This window comes from Trichechus manatus, unplaced genomic scaffold (genome assembly GCF_000243295.1).
Source record: "Trichechus manatus latirostris isolate Lorelei unplaced genomic scaffold, TriManLat1.0 scaffold00014, whole genome shotgun sequence".
NCBI classification, from domain to species: domain Eukaryota; kingdom Metazoa; phylum Chordata; class Mammalia; order Sirenia; family Trichechidae; genus Trichechus; species Trichechus manatus.
Window position 1 is genome coordinate 11,189,404 of NW_004443950.1, and position 19,699 is coordinate 11,209,102.

The 19,699-nt window shown below is 50.4% G+C and overlaps 1 protein-coding gene across 8 annotated transcripts in view; it reads right to left on the bottom strand.

The window, feature by feature from the left end:
- NLRC5 (NLR family CARD domain containing 5) overlaps positions 1-19,699 on the bottom strand; it is a 103,583-nt gene that overhangs the window by 46,380 nt on the left and 37,504 nt on the right. For 7 of the 8 annotated variants that reach the window (XM_023726879.1, XM_023726878.1, XM_023726881.1 and 4 more), the window contains 13 exons: positions 18,141-18,447; positions 17,441-17,500; positions 15,879-15,947; positions 13,078-14,731; positions 11,732-11,815; positions 11,506-11,589; positions 9,345-9,428; positions 9,119-9,208; positions 8,285-8,344; positions 6,545-6,610; positions 5,947-6,030; positions 4,332-4,415; positions 3,194-3,283 (listed from right to left, as the gene is read on the bottom strand). In XM_023726879.1, coding sequence (XP_023582647.1) covers positions 3,194-3,283; positions 4,332-4,415; positions 5,947-6,030; positions 6,545-6,610; positions 8,285-8,344; positions 9,119-9,208; positions 9,345-9,428; positions 11,506-11,589; positions 11,732-11,815; positions 13,078-14,731; positions 15,879-15,947; positions 17,441-17,500; positions 18,141-18,435 — 2,804 coding nt within the window. In that variant the 5' untranslated portion in view covers positions 18,436-18,447. The remainder of the gene's footprint in view (positions 1-3,193; positions 3,284-4,331; positions 4,416-5,946; positions 6,031-6,544; positions 6,611-8,284; positions 8,345-9,118; positions 9,209-9,344; positions 9,429-11,505; positions 11,590-11,731; positions 11,816-13,077; positions 14,732-15,878; positions 15,948-17,440; positions 17,501-18,140; positions 18,448-19,699) is intronic. The other variant, XM_023726880.1, reaches the window with a different exon arrangement.

Consider the following 19,699-nt stretch of genomic DNA (forward strand, 5'->3'; position numbering starts at 1 on the left):
GCATATGCTGCCCTCATTTCCTAAAAAGTGTTTCTTAAAACCAAATTTAAATTCTGCAAGCCGCTTTCTGTTTTGGGCCTCAGACTGAAACTCTCCTCCCTCTGCCAGTCAGGGCGCCTCTTGTACTCAGCCAACTCTCAGCCCTAATGCGCCCCAGCAGTGGGACAGACACTGCACTGCCAGTGTTGGGGACAGGCACTGAGGATCTAAATGGAGCTGTCATTTATAACCCAGGCATCCTTCATCTTGTTTTTGTAAATGGAACTTATATATTTTTTCTCTTTATAAAATTCATACTTAGCCTTTGTGGAAAACTTAGAAATACAATATAGTAAAAGGAAAATAACGAAAAATCATTCATGATAATATTGATTATCACTGTAAACATTTTCAGTGGGTCTTTTAAGTCTTTTGGGGTTTTTTGGAGGGTCTGTATAGGTTCCTTTAAGGAGCCCTGGTAGTGCAATAGTTAAGTGCTTGACTGCTAACCTAAAGGTCAGTGGTTCAAGCCCACCAGTGGCTCCATGGTAGAAAAGATCTGGTAATCTGCTCCAATAAAGATTATAGCCTAGGAATAATCTATGGGGCAGTTCTACTCTGTCATACAGGGTCGCTATGAGTCAGTGTCATGGACTGAGTTGTGTCCCTTAAAATATCTGTCAACTTGGCTAGGTCATGATTCCTAGTATTGTATGATTGTCTACCATTTCCGCATCTGATGTGATCTCCCTATGTGTTGTAAATCCTATCACTATGATGTTAATGAGATGGATTAGCGGCAGCTATATTGATGAGATCTACAAGATTGAGCAGTGTCTTAAGCCAATCTCTTTTGAGATGTAAAAGAAAGAAGCGAGCAGAGAGACATGGGGACCTCATACCACGAGGAACACAGCACCAGGAGCAGAGTGTGTCCTTTGAACCTAGGGTCTCTGCGCGCCTGAGAAGCTCCTGGATCGGGGAAGATTGATGACAAGGACCTTCCTCCAGAGTCGACAGAGAGTGAAAGCATTCCCCTGGAGCTGATGCCCTAAATTTGGACTTGTAGCCTACTAGACTGTGAGAGAATGAACTTCTGTTTGTTGAAGCCATCCACTCGTGGTATTTCTGTTATAGCAGCACTAGGTAACCAAGACAGTCGGGATCAGCTTGATGGGACACAACAACAACGTTGTCTCCTTTAATCTGGAACATCAGTCTTTCCTTGTCTTTAATTTTATTAAGATATAATTCACATGCAATCCCTGAGTGGTGCAAACAGTTAAAGCACTTGGCTGCTAACTGGAAGACTGGAAGTTCTAGTCCACCCAGATGTGCCTCAGAAGAAAGGTCAGGTGAACTACTTCCAAAAAATCAGCCATTGAAGACCTCATGGAGCACAGCTCTACTCTGACACACATTGGGTCACCATGAGTCAGAGTCGACTTGATGGCAACTGGTTTTTTTTTTTTTTTTTTTTTTCTGGCTGGTGCACTAATTCTTTATCCATATGTTGACTGTGTGCCTGCTGTCCACCACAGGGGGAGGCAGTTTATGGACTGGGGTCACTTCAGACCCTGCCTCTGCCACTCAGTAACTGGGTGCCTTAGCTTAAGTAATCTCTCACCTATGTTTCAGGTCCCTCATTTATAAAATGGTGAGAATAATAGTATTCCCTCATGTGGTTGTGAAGATTCCAATGACAGTGTGTTCACGATCCTCCTAGATTCTTGTCTTACCTACTGTCCTTATCCCAGGAGCGCCAATGGTGCAATGGGTCTGTGCTTGGCTGCTAATCGAAAAGTTGGCCATTCGAACCCACCAGCCGCTCCACGGGAGAACAGGCCTGGCAATCCGCTCCCATAAAGATTTATAGCCTAGGAAACCCTATGAGGCAGCTCTCCTCTGCCTATAGGGTCACTATGAGTCAGAATTGACTTGACGGCACATGACAACAACAGTGTCATTATAGAGTCCCTGGGTGATGCAAATGGTTAATGTACTTGGTTGCTAACTGAAAGGCTAGAGGTTCAAGTCCACCCAGAGGTGCCTCAGAAGAAAGGCCTGGCAATCTACTGCCAAAAAATCAGCCCTTGAAAACTCTATGGAGCACTGTTCTACTCTGACACACATGGGGTTTCCATGAATCAGAGTTAACTCCACACAACAGGTTAATGTCATTATCGATGAGTGGTGACATATGGAGTTAGTATGCGACGTCTGGCCATTCTCAGTACTCAGGGCTCTGCTCAGCACTGTTTTTAACTAGTATGTCTTTTCTTTTCTTTTTTTTAAATTTTTTTATTGCTCTCCCCATACTGTGACAGCAAACTCCTCCTTTCCACCCCTGATTCCCCCTGTCCATTCAACCAGCTCCAAACCCTCTCTGCTTTCCCACCTCACCTCCGGGCAGAAGCTGCCTGTTTAGTCTCTTGTATCTACTTGAGCTAAGAGGCACACTCCTCATGAGTATCACTTTATGTCCCACAGTCCAGTCCAATCCCTGTCTGAAGAGTTGGCCTCGGAAATTGTTTTAGTTCTGGGCTGACAGAGAATCCAAGGGCCATGCTTTCCAGGGTTCCTCCAGTCTCAGTCAGACCATTAAGTCTGGTCTTCTTACTAGAATTGGAGTTCTGCACCCCACCTTTCTCTCTCTCCATCTGGGACCCTCGGTTGTGTTCCCTGTCAGGACGTTCATTGGTGGTAGCCGGGCACCATCTATTTCTTCTGGTCTCAGGCTGATGAAGTCTCTGGTTCATGTGGCCCTTTCTTTCTCTCGGGCTAATACTTTCCTTGCGTCTTTGGTGTTCCTCATTCTCCTTTACTCCAGGTGGTGGAGACCAATTGAGCATCTTCGATGGCCACTTGCAAGCTTTTAAGACCCCAGACGCCACTCACCAAAGTAGGATGCAGAACATTTTCTTAATAAGCTTTGTTACAGCAACTGTTTTTTTTTTTATTTTTTATTTTTTCCCTTACAAAAATTTATACATACATTGCTATGTAACTCTTATTGCTCTCCCCGTACTATGACAGCACACTCCTCCTTTCCACCCTTAATTCCCCATGTCCATTCAACCAGCTCCTAACCCTCTCTGCCTTCCCATCTCACCTCCGGACAGAAGCTGCCATTTAGTCTTGGCAACTGGTTTTAATGTCAATAGTGTGGCAGTTAAGAAACCCTTTACTAGTTGAGCCCACTGGGTGCTCCCACCTGATGTGCAGTTCTGCCAGGGTCCAGCAGGTGCTCAATGCACTCAGCACACAGTTCACCCCCGATGCAGAGAGCCCGTTGTCACTGAGGCTGTGGAGAGGATAAAGGAGAGCCATCAGCAAGCAGCTCAATTCCCCAGCCCCAAGCAGCTCCAACCTCTCTTGTGGCTCTGTGGTTTGCTGTCTGTCACACTGGGGATGTACCAGGTCCCTAACCAGGGGTTCTCAAAGAATTCTGGTTCACGTTGGTGATCCAAGAGAGGCATGACCCCCTGCCCCACTTACAGAGAATAAAGTTCTCTGGCTTGAGTAGGAAGAACCCACTCACTGTTTTCACCTCTCTGGCCTCAGTTTTCTCATCTGTAAAATAACCACGTTTCCAGAGCACTGATTGCACCAGGCCTTCTGCTAAGGGCTTTGTACATATATGGTCTCGTTTAACCCTGTTTTACAAATAAGAAAACTGAGGCCCAGAGCCGTTAGCTACAAAGCTCCTAAGTGACAGAGCCAGGATTTAAATCCAAAGTCAAGGCCCCACACCACTGCTATCCAACCTCAACACTCCCCCATCCCAACCTGCTTTTAAGACCCCAAAACAGCCCACCCAAACATCACCCCCACCCATCCTACCCCACTCAGCACCCCAGCACATCCAATAGCCCAATGACCCTCCTTTCTATCCCACCACCCAACAACCCATCCTTTACTCCAACACTAACCCCCCATTCTAACATGCCACTTCCCACCCCAACATCCTAATCCAACACTCCAGCACCCATCCAGCCCAACATCCCAATACTGTCCCAGTGCAACACCACGCCCCATCCCAGGGCTGTTGAAAGGATGAACTAACTGGAACACAAGCCACTGGGCTACAATGAACACTACTGACTGTCTGACATGCATAAGGGTTTTTATCATTGGAACTAAGGCAAAGACAGGGTATGGTCGAACCACTCCAGCTTTGGAGTCAGGAGAGAATGGGGGTGGTTGGCACTATTTCTGGGAAGATTTCTGTTTTTAGGGATCTTGGCAAACTGTTTCCGGTGACAGTGGGCATGGAAGCCAGGGGTGGCAGGGACAGGCCTGGGACTCTCTCATGCCCTCCTTGTTACTCAGTGGTTGCCTGGGCAACTTACTCCAGCTTCCTGGTGATGTGCAGCTGGGGCAGAGCCTCTGTCATCAGTCGACAGCCTTCGTCTTCCAGCTGGTTCCCTGAGAGGCTGAGACAGAGGGGCTGATGCCCTGGGCTGTGGGTCTGGAGTTCCCGTAGGCCCCCAGCACCCACCTAGTCCCTCATCAACTTTTGTCAAAGCATCACTCCAATAAATGAACCTGAATAATAACCAAAGCTGAGAGATGCTTCCTACATGCGTGGTACTGTCCTGGGGCTTCTGCAATTCTTCTATGAAGAAGGCATTATTACTACGCTCATCTTAGTGATGAGTAAACCGAGGCACAGTGTGGTTAAGGCACTTGCTCATGGGTGGACCTGGGATTTGAACCCAGGCAGCCTGAGCTCAAGGCCCCACCCTCAACCCTTCCTTTATGCTGCAACCTACCTAATGTGATAAATGGCATGAAGGAAAAGTACAGGGGTGTGTGACCGTGCATTTAGGGGCATCTGACCTAGTCGAGGGGTCAGGGAAGGCTTCCCTAATGTTTGAGCTACTCACTAGAAAAACTGGGAGTTCAACAGGTAAAGGGTAGGGCAGAGATGGGGGAAGGGCACTCTTGGCAGCAGGAACAGCACATTCAAAGGTCCTGTGGCATAGCACATTTGAGGAACTGGATAGAGATTGAGTAGGAGGGCAGGTCAGATGGGTCTGAGAGGTCAGGAAAGGGTTTGGGACCACACGGAGTCTTTAGGATTTGGACTTTATACTAAGCAGCAGGAAGCCACTGGAGGGGTTCTAAGTGAAGGGGGCAGGCAGCAGTGAATCCTGATCAGATCTGCAGTTTGAAAATTTCCTTCTGCTGGATGGAGGGCCCAGGGTAGAAACAGGGAGACCAGTAAGGAGGCTGATGGGGTCATCCAGGTGGAGATGAGGGTGGTTTAGACTAGGATGGAGGATAAAAAGGGGATGGAAAAAAGGATGGTTTAGAGAGCTCCTTAGGAGGTAAGTTGACCTGGGGATGAACTGGCTCCTGGTGTCATGACAAGACCTCCACCAGTGCCCCCAGCCCTCCTCTTGCAGGCTGTGCCCAGGAGCTGGGCATCATGGGAATTTCCCCAGCCCACAAAGAGAAGGTTATCCCATTCTACTCTGGGAGAAAGACAGAGGGTGAGGGGACCCTGGGAGGCTGGGGGCTGGAAAACAGACCCAGGTATGGTGGGGTTAGGGGATTTCTAGTTTGTAGATCTCAGTGGAAGAGGCAGCAGTGATTCTAAGGATGAAGCCAGGAATCAAACTGTCTAGGCTTCAACTCTGGCCTGGCTTCTTCCTAGTTGTGTGATCTTGAGCAAATTTACCTCTATGTGGCTTAATTTCCTCCTCTACAAAACACGAATAGTAACAGCACTTACCTCTTAGGGTTATGAGGATTAAATGAGATGATGTATGCAAAAGCCCTAGCCCAGCGCCTGGCACAGGGCAAGTGTTAATAAGTGGAAGCTCCTGTGATGATCTGATTTCCCCCCAGTTCTTGGTGAGGCAGTATGCCCCTCTCCCACCCTTCTCCCAGAAAGGTGAAGCCCTGCTTCCTCTGCCCCACCCTCCTGTCTCCTGCCCCAGGGCTGCCCATGATACTCACTCCACTTCCTCCAGGCAGGGGCCATCCCGGAGCAGGGCTATGAGCACCTCAGTGTCATGGACCCGGAGCTGACACTCACAGAGCCTGGAGTGATGGTGGAGGTGGGGGACAGAGGCGCTCAGGGAAAACATTTGCACCTAGGCCCCTCCAGCTCCAAGTGCCAGTGGCAGGCATGGGAGCTGAGGGAGTCAGGAGCAGACAGCTACTCTTAGCTCCACCTCTTAGTAGCTAAGTATCGTAGACAAGGCATTTAACCTGTCTGAGCCTCAGTTTCCTCCTCTATCAAATAGGAATAATAATGTGTACTACACAGAGCTTTCAAAAGGAGCACAAAGAGGTAATGGATATAAAGCATTCAGCTCAAAGCACCCAGTGTATAACAAGGGCACAATAAATAGTAGCTATTATCATTACTGTTGTTGTTGTTTTGACAGATGCTCCTTATCCAAGCCAAAATAGGTTATTCATGTCTTTGCTCTGCCTCATGTCTGCTTTCCCCTTATCTTCCCTGCCCCTGCTATCTCTTCCCTGGGAAGAACATCACCCTCCCCCCAACATCATATTCCTCCCACTAACGCAATCGATCCTACTGAGATACCTGAGTGTCAGGCTTCTGGTCAGTGCCTCTTCCCTCTGGCTGGCATTTCCCTGGAGGTCTGGGGTTCTGCCAAGAACAAATCAAACATTGCCTTGGGCTCAGGAGTCCAAGGTCTGATGGACCAAGCCTCTTCCCTTGGCTTCTAAGGGCTGAAAACCCTATAGCATGACCCACAGTGAATGAGCAACAATTACAGTTGTTCGAAGTTGCTGGAGGTGCTATTTAGCAAAGCAACAGGAGCAAAAGGTTTGAGGTCAAACACAACCTTTATTCAAATTGTGGCTCTGCCATGCATATCTGTGTAGCCTTGGGCAAAACACTTCACCTTCTGAGCTTCCATTTCCTCTTTTCTAAAATGGCATGACAACAACTAATGCATAGACAGAGTGGTTGAAGATTGAATGAGATGATGTATGGTCAAGGCCCAGCATAGGCACAAAGTTGAAACTTAGCAAAAAGAAGTTGCTGTTGCCTATGACGTGATGCTCTCCATTTGTAGATATGCCATCTGTGGGTCAGAAGGCAGGGAGCATCAGCCATATGTGGGTCCAGGCTGTGGGAAACCACAGAACCTCCAGACTCCTTCCCACCAAGACAAGGGGACTCGGGGGGCTGCAGGGAAGCTAGGACATTATGATTTAGGGTTTCACAGACTTCTCGATTGGCAGTGTCAGGAGAAATTTCTGTGATGATGGAAATGTTCTGTATCTGTGCCATCCACTATGGCAGCCACTAGCTATCTGTGGCCACTGAGCACTTGAAATGTCGCTAATGTAACTGCTGAACCGAAAATTTCAATTTACTTAATTTTAATTAATTTAAATCTAAATAGCTACACGTGGCTAGTGGCTGCTATCTTGGGCCCTGCAGCTTTAGACAGAGTGGAAGAGACATTGGTCCTACTGGGTTATTGCACAGGTGGCAAAATTGAGGTTCAGAGGAGGGAAAGGGCACACAACACGTTCCTCTGAGTCTCAGCCAGGGAGAGACACGGGGAAGCACAGTCGGAATGTTCTTTCAGGGGAAGGTGGCTTCCGTTTCTTTGTCTAACCAAGACTGGCCAAGGCAAAAACCTGGAAGCCAGGCATAGTCGGAATGGTGTTGTTGTATGCCTTTGAGTCGATTCTCACTCATAGCGACTCCATGTTACAAAGCAGAACTGCCCCACAGGGTTTCCTAGACTGCGATCTTCACGGGAGCAGATCACCAGGTCTTCTCTCCCCTGGAGACGCTGGTGGGTTTGAACTGCTGACCTGTTGGTTAGCAGTGACCACTTAACCATCGCACCACCAGGGATCCTTAGACAGTTGGAATAGCCAGCATTTAAACACCGACCGCATGCCAGTAGTGTTTTAAGCCCTTTGAATGCATTAATGCATTTAATTCTTAGAACGACTGTAAGATGCAGGTACCATAATTGCCCCCTCCCCGCTTTTATTTCAGCTGGGAGAGTTTTTCCCACATAACGATGCCAGTCTAACAGTCTCTTCATGTCCTCTAAGGGTCTGGCTTATTCTGAGACTTCTGGGGAATGCTCCCTCTTGTGTGTTAGATTCAAGAGAAAAACTTGAAGTCCTTTGCCAACCCTGAGAAGTAACTCATTCCTTAGGGCAACAGTAGCAGAAAGAATCCCCACATTCCAGCTGTAACCCTGGATCTCTTAACCACCCTCTTCCCAACTGCCTGAGATCATATTCGTCTTAGGATGGGCCCAGACCCTCCCCGTCCTTGGCTTCTTACCCTTGTAGCTCTGCAGCTGTCTCTGTGGATGGGGAGAGAAGGAAGACGAGCTCCCTTTGCCTGCAGGTCAGACACCAAGACATGAAACCCAGGGACTGGGAACCAGCATGTCATTCCCACCTGCACACCCCCTCCTGCCCCAAATGTCCAGAGAAACAACAAGAAGTGCTCCAAATCAGGCATGTAAAATCATGACTATGTCATGGCTTGATGACTCCTGTAAGAGTGTTTTTAAAATGCAGGAAAACAATATTTTTACAAGAAAGATAAGAAAAATTAAGAACAATGAGAGTTTTTATTGGAGTTTCAAGTGTTTTGCGATTAAGAGGTACAACCACCTGCTCCATAATCCTAACAGGCAATGCTGGTTCAGGACCATGGAGAGCAACACGTGGCTCATTCCTTTGGCTATGCTTACGCTTTACAGGGAGCCCTGGTGACACAATGGTTAAGAGCGCAGCTGCTAACCTGAAGGTCGGCAATTTGAATCCACCAGCCACTCCTTGGAAACCCTATGGGGCAGTTCTACTCTATTTTATAGGTTGGCTACGAGTTGGAATCGACACTCGATGGCAATGGATTTTGGTTTCCATGCTTTGTAGATTTGATTATTCATCCATCCATCTACCCATCTATCCATCCATCCATCCATTCACTATTGATTCACTAGGTGCCAGGCCTGAGCCAGGCTTTGGAGGTACAGTTGTGGTAAAACAGAGTCTGGCATGCACACGTAGTTCTTGCAGATGAGGTACCTCCTCCTCTCCCATCAGCCACCCTCCATTCCCCTCATATCATGACCCTCAAAGCCACGGTCCCATTCCTTCTGCTCACCTGGCCTGCAGTGCCCTGATAGTTGGGCATGCGACTACCACTTTTGCCAAGCTGAGTAGGGTTGACACGGAGATGTCGTTGTGGCTCAGGCTGCAGGATTGTGGCAAAGGTGTCAAGAGTGAATCCTCCACCCTGTGAGCTCCAGACCTTCCTTGCTCTGCAAGGGAGGGGGATGAACCAAGCAGGGAGCAAGACTAGCCTGGAGGGCAGTGGAGGGGCTGCTTACTCAAGCTTCCGGAGCCTTGGTAGGCAAGAGAGCACCTTCACGATGTCCAGCACCTCCTGGTCCTTGACCTGGTTGTTCTGCAAACTGCAGGGAGACCAAGGCCCAATTCTCAGCCCTGAGGCTGGGGCACTTGGAAACCCCAGTTTGCAAGTGACAGGTATGACCACCCTCATGCAGCAAACACAAGACAGGAGCCCAGAGGAGGTTGGTGACCTGCTCCCTGGCATCCAGCAGGCACAGCTAGGAGGAGAAGCCCTCTGCTGACCTCACTTCTATCCTTATTCAATCCCTACAGGGGAGTTCCTGCCTGGTGGCCCAAGGGGTCCAGATGATTGACTGTGAAGGCCTCATGATATGGAACGAGGGGCCCCAGCACCTTGCTGCTAAGACTTATGTCTGGGATGTGCTTTTTGGCCTCGGTCAGAGAGAGTCTAGACTAGGAAATTGGAGACTCTGCTTCCAGCCTCAGCTCTGGCCCTGACTCACTCAGAGCCCTAGGCCTAGCACATGCCTCGCTGACCTCACTTCCCCCACCTGTCAAGTGGGGCACACAACCCAGCCCTGCCGGGGCCCTTGCTGGAGGAACAGATGAGCTGAGGGTTATGTAGATAATTGAGAGCCATGGCTAGGTGATAGGAGAAAATATTAAGGTGACTCTTGATAATCAGGAAAGAAAAGTAAGTGCCAACAGGTTCAATATTTCCTAACCATTGTCCTGACCAGAGTGATCACTGCACAAAGGCGCCCAGCCAAGGGGACAACGGAGGCTGTGGTCCAACTCATGTTCCACTCAACAAATGGTGCAGCCAGTGCCAGGCTGCATCTGTCCAGATGAAGGGGCACCTTTTTTAAGTCCCACAAAAGCACTATATAAGCTAGCAATGGTCCTGCCTGTGATCTGCTAAGGAGGGTCTCTGACCCCATGCCTCTCCAGGCCACTCAGTCCCAGATACAGGGCAGAAGTATATTTGTGTATATGTGCTTGTGTTAGTGTGTGCCTGCATCGAAATGTGTATGTGGATCTAAGTGTGCATACATATGTGTGCTACACATGTGCATACCTATGAATGTGCACCTACGAATTCTCACAACTGGACCAATAAGCAACATCATGAGAAATGGAGAAAATACTGAAGTTGTCAAGGATTTCATTTTACGTGGATCCACAATCAATGCCCATGGAAGCACGAGTCAAGAAATCAGACAACGTACTGCACTGGGCAAATCTGCTGCAAAAGACTTCTTTAAAGTGTTAAAAAGTAAAGATGTCACTTTGACGACAAAGGTGCGCCTGACCCAAGCCATGGTGTTTTCAACCACCTCATATGCATACGAAAGCTGGACAATGAATACAGAAGATGAATAAGAACTGATGCCTTTGAATTATGATGTTACTGATGAATACTGAATATACCATGGACTTCCAGAAGTACAGCCGTGCTCCTTAGAAGCGAGGATGGCAAGACTTTATCTCATGTACTTTGGACATGTTATCAGGCGGGACCAGTCCCTGGAGAAGGACATCATGCTTAGTAGAGGGTCAATGAAAAAGACGAAGACCCTCAACAAGATGGGTTGACCCAGTGGCTGCAACAATGGGCTCAAACACAGCAACGATTGTGAGGATGGTGTGGGACCAGGCAGTGTTTCATTTTATTGTACGTAGGGTTGTTATGAGTCAGAACCAACTCTACAACACCTGACAACAACAGCAGTAATATGAATGTGTGTGTGTGGGGTATACCTAAGTGAGTAGGTGAGTGTGCATTTCTGTGCAAGTGGGTGTACAGGTGTACATGAATGTGAAGGCATGTGTTTCACGAATTTGTGTGTATACACAGTGTCTGACACTGTCCTACATATTGCTATCCCTTCTCCCAGGGTCACAGAAAGAGGGAGGGAGCCTCAAAACCCATGCTTCTCCAAGACGCCCCCCAAAATATTACAAGAGAGAAGCAATGCTCTGGGGTCTTTGTCTGCTTGTGTTTGGATTCAACCCCACCCAGTTCTTGGGAAGATACCTCCCTTCTCTGGGTCTCAGTGAAAACCTACTGGTCAGTCGCTGATGAAATATGTAGGGCCCAGCCCAGACCTGGGGTGGGGGTGGGGCCTGAGCAGTGACTCCCCTCCCCAGTCAGTGATTCCCATGGCAATCACTCACCTGACCTCTTCCAGTTGTGGACAGAGGGACAAAGCCTTCACCAGATGGCTCATGCCTTTGGTGGTTATCTTACTTCCTGTTAACCTACATGGTGAGCAAAGACGATGGGAAAGAATGGGGACAGGATAGGGAGTAGGTCAAGAATCTGCCCTGTGCAGGGTTGAGGGCAGGAGAATGCCAGGCTTCCAAGGCTGAAGACCCCTCTTAGTTATAAGTCCAGGCTCACCCCAGTTTCTGCAGGCTCCTCATTGTTGGCAAGCTCCTGGAGAGGGCTTCTGCAAAGGCATCCCCACACCTCCTGCTCTTAAAGCTGCCATGTGGAGAGGCAAGCGGCAGAGGGTCAGTGCTGGGCAGGGCCTAGAGGCTTATATCAGAACATAAGAGGCCCTTCTGATTTTGTCACCCATTCCCTCCTCTGATAGACGGAACTTAATGTTCTAGTAGTAGTTGTTGGCATAACAAATACTATATGGCCAAACAGAAGACCAAACTCGTTGCCATTGAGTAGGCCCTTGACTCATGGTCCATAGGGTTTTCTTGGCTGTAATCTTTACAGAAACAGATTGCTGGACCTTTTTTCAGTTGCACTGCTGGGTGGGTTTGAAAAGCCAACGTTTAGGTTAGTAATCAAGCACAAACTGTGCCATATAGGGTACATATATGGCAGAGACTACTAATTGTCCACCAAAAGCCATTTGGTGCAGAACTTCATCCATAGAAATAGCACCATAGCTGGGAACTTGGTTACCTAGCCAAAGATGCATTTCCCAGTCTCTTTTGCAGCTCCCTGTGGCCATGTGACTATGTCTTCACCAATGGAATGTGAGTGGAGGTGACGTGTCCTAATTCTAGATCTGAGCTTTAACCCACTGGGCATGTCTCCTCCATGTTCTCTTTCCCATCCCCCAAGCCAGAGCACAGATATACCCATGACTCAGTGGAACCATGCAAATCAGGACGTCCAAGGAGATGATGGTGCAACAATAGAAGGGACCTGGGTCCCTGCATGACTATGTGGAGCTGAACCATCCTACTGACCTGGACCACTTAACTCTGGGCCCTTCCATGATAGAGAAATAAACTTCTCCCATTTTTTAAGGCACTGTATTTTGGGAGTTTCTTGGTTACTGCAGCCTAGCCTTTGCCCAAGATAATACACGTGTTGAGTCTTTACCAAGTGCCAGGCACCGGGCTAAGAAGTGTTTGTTATGCATTGCCTCATCTCCTTCTCACAACACCCCTAGGAGTTAGACTGTCATGTCTTCCCTTTAGAGATGAAGAAACTCAGGCTGATAAAGGTTAATAACTTGCCCCTAGTCAAACAGCCTCTAGCAGCACAGCCTGGATCAGAAACCAGGGGGAGGAAGACACCCCAACTGGACCCCAGAAGTCCTGGTGAGGGATAGAGCTTCCCCACCCATATTCCAAGGCTAGGGGGCAGTAAGGGCCTCTTCTGTTCTGATATTCAGTATTCTTACCCAGTCTCCCTCAGCAGGGTCTGCCAGACCAGTTGGCCTCCATCTTCCCAGATGCCCAGTTCCTCCCCAGGCCGTCTCCCACCCTTACTCTTACCTGAGATTCTCTACCTGCCCACAGCCCACCAGGGCGTCTGGGCAGTGGGGCTCCAGAGGGCAGCCCTCAAAATCCAGGTGGATGGGGGTATCCCTGTAGCCCAAGATGTTGGCCAGGGCAGCCAGGTCAGTGTAAGTCAGTGGGAAATTGTGGAAGGACAGTGGGTAGTGGAGGCTTTGGGCAGCAAGTCGGGCCAGCCGTGGCTCCTGTGTCTCATCCACACAGTGACACAGTTCCATGACCTTTGGTCCCCTGAACCTGCGGGTGGCCAACTTGCTCAATGCCTGCACAACAGCATCCTGTTTGGCACGCACCCACACCTCATCCTGCTGTGCCAGGTGGCTGAGGAAGGGGCGGCAGGTGCAGGATGCCAGACCTGCCAGGAAGGTGGGCAGGTGGTCTAGGCAGCCCAATCTAGCACTGGTCCGCAGCACCCAATGGGAATTCAGGGTGACATAGCGGGAGAGCATGTCTTTGTCCACCTCGGGGCTGACCATCAGCTGCAGGGCAGCGAAGAACTCCTGCAGGCTGAGGTGGGCGAAGGCATAGCCTGTCTCCTGGTGCTCAGGGCCTGTGCAGACGCAGAAGGAAGTCAGCAGGTTGTGGGCAGCCCCAAAGGCCATCACGGGTGGAGGAATGTCTCCTGCATAGAAGACAACCTTCCCGGCCTCCAGACCCTTCAAGGCCACCTCACCAAGGCCCAGGAGGGACGTGGTGGGCAAGCACCTGTGGTGGCTGAGGGTGAGCACCATCTGTACATAGAGCTGCGTGACGGTGCGCAGGAGGGCCGAAGACTGGCCTAGGGAGGTGCCAGGGAGCAGACGGCGGAGGCAGAGGCAGGCCACCCGGCACAGGGCGGGCACCGCACACATGCTCTGGAGACGCCTGTCTGCCCGCACCTCTTCCAGGGCTGCTGCCTGCAATGGATGGTCCCTGAAGAAGCGGCCCACATACTCCTCCACCCGCAGCCTGTCAAAACCCCACATGTGGACCATGGTCGCCTCCACAGGCAGACATGCGGGCAGTTTCCCTGGACGGGATGTGGCCATTACCCAGCAGCCGGGTAGGAGGGTCCCATCGCAGAGGCCAGAGAAGAGGGTGAAGGCGGGACCTGGGGTGTCCAGGCCCTCGGTATTCCTACTGGAGCAGGGGTAGAGGGCCTCGTCCAGCCCATCGAAGATAAGAAGGACACGATGTGCATTCTCCTCCAGGTACTGGAAGACAGTGTCAGCTCCCGACTCGGGGCTTGGGTAGAAATTAAAGAGGAGCTGGGGCAGCGTCAGGAGACCTGTGATCAGGTTGAGCTGGCAGAATTCGAAGAGGAACAGGGCCTGGAAGCGGTCCAGCTGGCCATCAGCCCACTTCTGGCAGAGCTGGTGAGCCAATGTGGTCTTGCCCATGCCTGCCTTCCCCAGGACCACTGTGACCCTCGGACCCTTTTTCGTCTTGGTGTTGAAGAGGTCCTGGATGCCATCTTTTGCCTTGGAGTCCCCCATAACGTCCTCCTCCTGGGTGTCTAAGGGTGCTGTGACCCAGCTCTTCTTTAGGATTGGGGCGATATGGAAGGAGACCGGCTGCCCCGGCCTGGGGTTCTCACCACCATAGCGCTGCTGGGTAGAGGTCCTCAGGAGCTGCAGGTACTGCCTGGTCAACTCTGCAGGGGGCAGGGAGGTGGCATGAGGGCAGGAGCCCCCCCTTGCCCCAGTATCAGGCTGCTGGAGCCCCAGCTGTGTATACAAGGCCAGGGGGGATGCAAGAGCATAGTCAAAAAGAATTTGTTCTACAGAAGCCCAGTGGGCTATCAAAACCACCAGCTCTGTTAGCTATTTGAACTAGGAAGTCTGAATGTGGAAATGTGAATCGTTGTTCTATTTGTTTTGCAACAATATGAGTGTTTTAAAGTTTCCAATAAGATGAGGAGGGGGGAGAAAATATGGCTGCTTCTTTTGCCACATCTTATTGGAATAACCTCTTAAGGTGATATCTGAGTAACCTGCGCCCCTTGCTAGTATGTCAGTTCCAAGATGCCCAGGGATGATACTCAAGACTGCTAACAGCCTCTTGGCACAGGCACGGACCAATCAGGTCTGTGGAAGCTGGACCAACTCTGCAGGACCCCTGCCGTGCCAAGTGCTGACCTTTTAATTGCTGGGTCCTTGGGCAGTGGCCCAGAGGAAAGACTGGGGCTGCTGCTGGTGGTATGGCCTGTTTCCTATAGATATGACCCTCTGACTACCTGTGAATGTTCTGGTGGGACAGCTGGCTGAGAATGAAGACTGTTCTGGACAACTGGTTGAGAATGAGAGAAATTCTGCCTTCTCTACGCCCACTGTCCTGGCCAGTCCTCAGTCTGCCATGAGTTTCAGGGCCTCTTCCTTGGGGAGTTCTCCCAGGCATCTTCATCACTCCCACCCCACCCCAACTTGGCCCATGAGGGCCCAGGCCTGAGGCCATGCTGGTCACTATCCTGGGGCTCCCTCAACCCTGATGATATGGGGGTATCCCTGGACCAGCCTGGATAATGAGGCTGTCTTCTGCTAGGGTACCTTTAGCTCCTTCAGTTGAGCCATTTCTGGAGAAGTCCCCTTGTGGGTTGACTGCGGGGGGAGGCTTTCCTGCCAGACCCAGGCCTCTCCTCTGCCCACCCAGGCCCATCAATTCTTCTCTCCTGAAAGCTTGGAAGACAAGAGTCACTGGGCCCCTAGAGGCTTGTCAGCAGGGGACAGAGCCCAGGATCTGTGTCCTGACCCCAAGGCAATCCGATCCCCACATCCTGGCCCCCTCCCCACCTTAGTACCCACCCAGCTGCTGCTGCTTGCACTGCTTCCTGCGGGGCGAGGACCCACAGCTCTGATGAGGCCGCTTGAGGCCTGGAAAGAGAGAAGGAGGGGGCCGAGAGGTGAGGTCTAGGGGCTGTGGCTAGAGGGCACCCAGCACCTTGGAGGAGGTCCAACCTCCAACAGGCGCTAGGCTGCCACATGCATTCACACTCCAGGACTGAAAGAAGATGGGCAATGGGCAAACGCTGCACAACACCAGCTTCTGTTTATAGGAGAGGGTCCCAGGCCTGGTGGGAGGGCTGGGCATCCGAGGCCTGGGGGTTCTCCCAATCTAGGGTTCAAGAAGCAGCGCCCACTGTCAGCAGCCTCCAAAACACCCAGCCCTAGGCAATGAACGGCTGCTTCTCTGCCAGGGAAGCACCCTCTGCTGAGGCCCCCGCTGAGTGTAAAAGTGACGCTTCAAAGGGGCTTGGCTGGACCTGCCACCTTCCTCTTGTGCCACTGTGTTTTTACCACCCTTACATCCCATCGCCCATGTTTCCTCACTTCCTGTAATGTTTTCATGAGTTGTTTCTCTTGTTGCACAGGTTTTCAAGCGTCGCTTGAAAGCCTTCCTGGAAGACGTTGGGGAAGGAAGAAACAAAGAAGGGAAATAAGAAAGAAGGGCAAAGAGAAAGGAGGGCAGCAAGGAAGGAAAGAGGGCTGATGGAAGGATTTTAACAAGTAGAGCAAGATGCTCCTACATCCAGGCACCAGTGACTGGTCAGAACAGAGCTAGGAGCCTGGTCCTTGCACTGCCACATGTGAACTTTGGGGCTGCTGGATTATAGGGAGGTCTGGGGGTCCCGAGGATGTGCTGGACCAGTCTGAGATCATTTCAATATTTTAACAAGTCGTATTTTAACAAACAACTCACTGGCCAAATATCAATCAGGCCTGGTCACAGCTCAGTGATAAGGACGAGAGAAACCAGGACCAGAACAACAGTTTTGATATGGGATTACAAGGTGGATGTTTTCTGTTAAAGCTTGTGATGTTATTGTGATGTACAGCTATGATTAAAAAGTCAACACTTCTAAAGAAATACAGGATCTGAGAAATGGAATGTGGCCCATGAACCGGTGAGGTGTTCACCATTGACCCTGATCCTGCCGTGCACCATCAGAAAATCAGCGAGTCAGCGTTGGCTGAGGGGTCTGCATAGGAGGAGGTTAGGGCTTCTTGAGGGGAGCCTGACTGTGGGGCTGGGAGCATGAGGCCCTTAGGCTAGGGGACAGGGAAGTGAGAACAGACTTCCTCAAATGAAACCAGACAGGATTCTGGCAGTGGCTGGAGGCTGACACCTTCAGACTCCCAGGAGGTGGCAGGTTTGACCCCTGGGAACGGGCATGGGGACAGGCCAAGCCTTGAAAGACACAGAGGAGGTGGGGTGAGGAGAGTGGGGCATGTGCAAATGGGCCAGGAAGAAGGAGGTTGGTTTATGGGAGATGGCTGGACCCAGCCCACCCCCAGCCTCTTCCAGGTCTGAGGTGGGGACTTAGCAGTGTTCATCACCCCTTCCTCCTCCCAACACAAGGCCTCACCATGGTATTGCTGAGATTCAGGGCAGCCTTCCTCACCAGCTCCCAGCTGCTTGGGGAACACTGAAAGAGAGAAAGAACAGTGTGTTATGGGGGCCAGCTCTGGCCTGGCAGCTAGCTTAGGGCTTAATCCACAGTGTGGGCACCCAGCATGGGAAAAATAAAGTTAACATGGTGGAGGGGAAACTGGTGGTGAGCCTTGAAAGCAGGGTGGGCAGAAATGTGTGTGTATATGCATGTGCCCTCAATGTCCTGTGTGTCCCCCACAGTGCTATGCCAACAGAAGGTGCCCAGTACATGCCCACTGAATGGAATGGTGTTAAACTTGCCTGCTCATCAGCGGAGTCAGAGGGCTCTCCCAGTGACTGCTTCTAATCATGTTGCAAAAGGATATGTCCTGGGCATTATGGGCTATTTGTAATTTTCTGGCTGGAAGGAGTCATCTGATCCTTTCTCCCCTGTATCCTGCCTCCCAGGGCAAATGAGGTGGGGCAAGGTGGAAGGAGGAGTCCTCCAGGCTTTCAGCTTATTCTGCCAGGGGATTCACTCTGGGAGTACCAGGAAGCATGGAATTCTGCTTCTGGCTCAGCCATGTCCTCTTTGTGTGACTCAGGTGGGTTCCTGCCCCTCCATGGGCCTCCCTTGGCTCCCTATGACATGGGGGCTGAGCTGGCTGCTTTGTACCTGTTATGCCCACCCTTACCATCTTCCTGGCCCCAAGTGCTCAGCAGTGGCACCTCAAGCTCCAGCGGCACATCCAGCTCCATGCACACGCAGTGGATGAATGCCTGCCAGGTGGCCAGACCTTGGGCGTGGAGCCTCTTGAGTTGTAGGATGACCCTCTCTGCAGGGTCTGGGGCCTCGTTCCTGGAGCCCAGGTCCATGTTGGGGAGGAAGAACTTCTCCTTGGCATTCAGCCATTCTGGCTGTTTGCTAAGCAGCCTCACGAGACAGTTCCACAGGTTCCCGGTGCTCAGCTGGAGACTAGCGTGGTCCATGAGGAGTTGGCTCTGTGTGGACAGAGTAGGCAAGAAAGCTGGAAGGCAGGTGAGTTGGGTGAGGACAGGGCAGACAGGTGAACTGGGAAATAGGTGAGCTGGGGGTCACGTGAGCTGGGGGACAGGTGAGCGAGGAGGGTAGCCAAAGGGAAGTCAAGAACAAGCCCCTACATTTGATGGGCAGAAAATAGGCAGATAAGTGGCCTCTCCATGGAGTCTCAATGCCTCTGTCCAGGGATTGATCCCAGGATGAGTCTGCTTCTTCCACACACCCATTCCTTATCTGTGCCTGTGTTCTGACTCTGGAATGGTCTAGTCCACTCTTTTATGGTTCCCTGAGGATACTTTATTCATTCTTATTCCCATAGACTCATTTGTGCTGCTCCCAGCCTGAGCTAATCTCATGACAGAAAACAACTGGTCCCCCAAATCTGTTCTTCCCTTCTTCCTTTGTACTAGAATTCCTGAATATTCCCTGTTCACCTGGAATAAAGACTATATTTCTCAGCCTCCTTTTCAGTTAGATGTAGCCATGTAATAAGTTTTAGCCAATGGGATCTTAAGTGGAAATGTTGTACGTCCTTTGTTTCTTCTTATTGGCTGGATGTTGATATGATGGTTGGACTTGAGCAGCTATGATGGACCATGAGGTAGAAGCCTGTGCTGAGGAAGGTGGAAAGTAAAGCAGTCTACTTGCCCTGGACTCTCTGCCTTTGGATTTCTGTTATATGAAAGGAAAATACACTTTAATCTTGTTTAAATCACTGTTGTTTAGGACTTTCTGTTACAGTGAAATCTAATCCTAGCTAATACAAACCATCTCCTCAATCTCTCTAAATAAATTCTTCCCCTTCTAAGCTGGAATTCTCAAACAACTTGCTGGTGGGAGTACAAATAAATGGCAAGGGGCACTTACACAGCAAGAGGGCTGAAAAATGTGCAGGCCCACAATTTGTACAAGGAAAGGTCATGGAAGCTCCATAGACACATCCAAACTCCCTGAGGGACTGAATTGCTGGGAGGAGGGCTGTGGGGACCATGGTCCCGGGGAACATCTAGCTCAATTGGCATAACCAGTTTATAAAGACAATGTTCTACATTCTACCTTGGTGAGTAGCGTCTGGGGTCTTAAAAGCCTGTAAGCAGCCATCTAAGATACTCCACTGGTCTCACCTCTTCGGGAGCAAGGGAGAATGAAGAGAACAGGATACAAGGAAAAGATTAGTCCGAAGGACTAATGGACCACAGCTACCAAGGTCTCCAC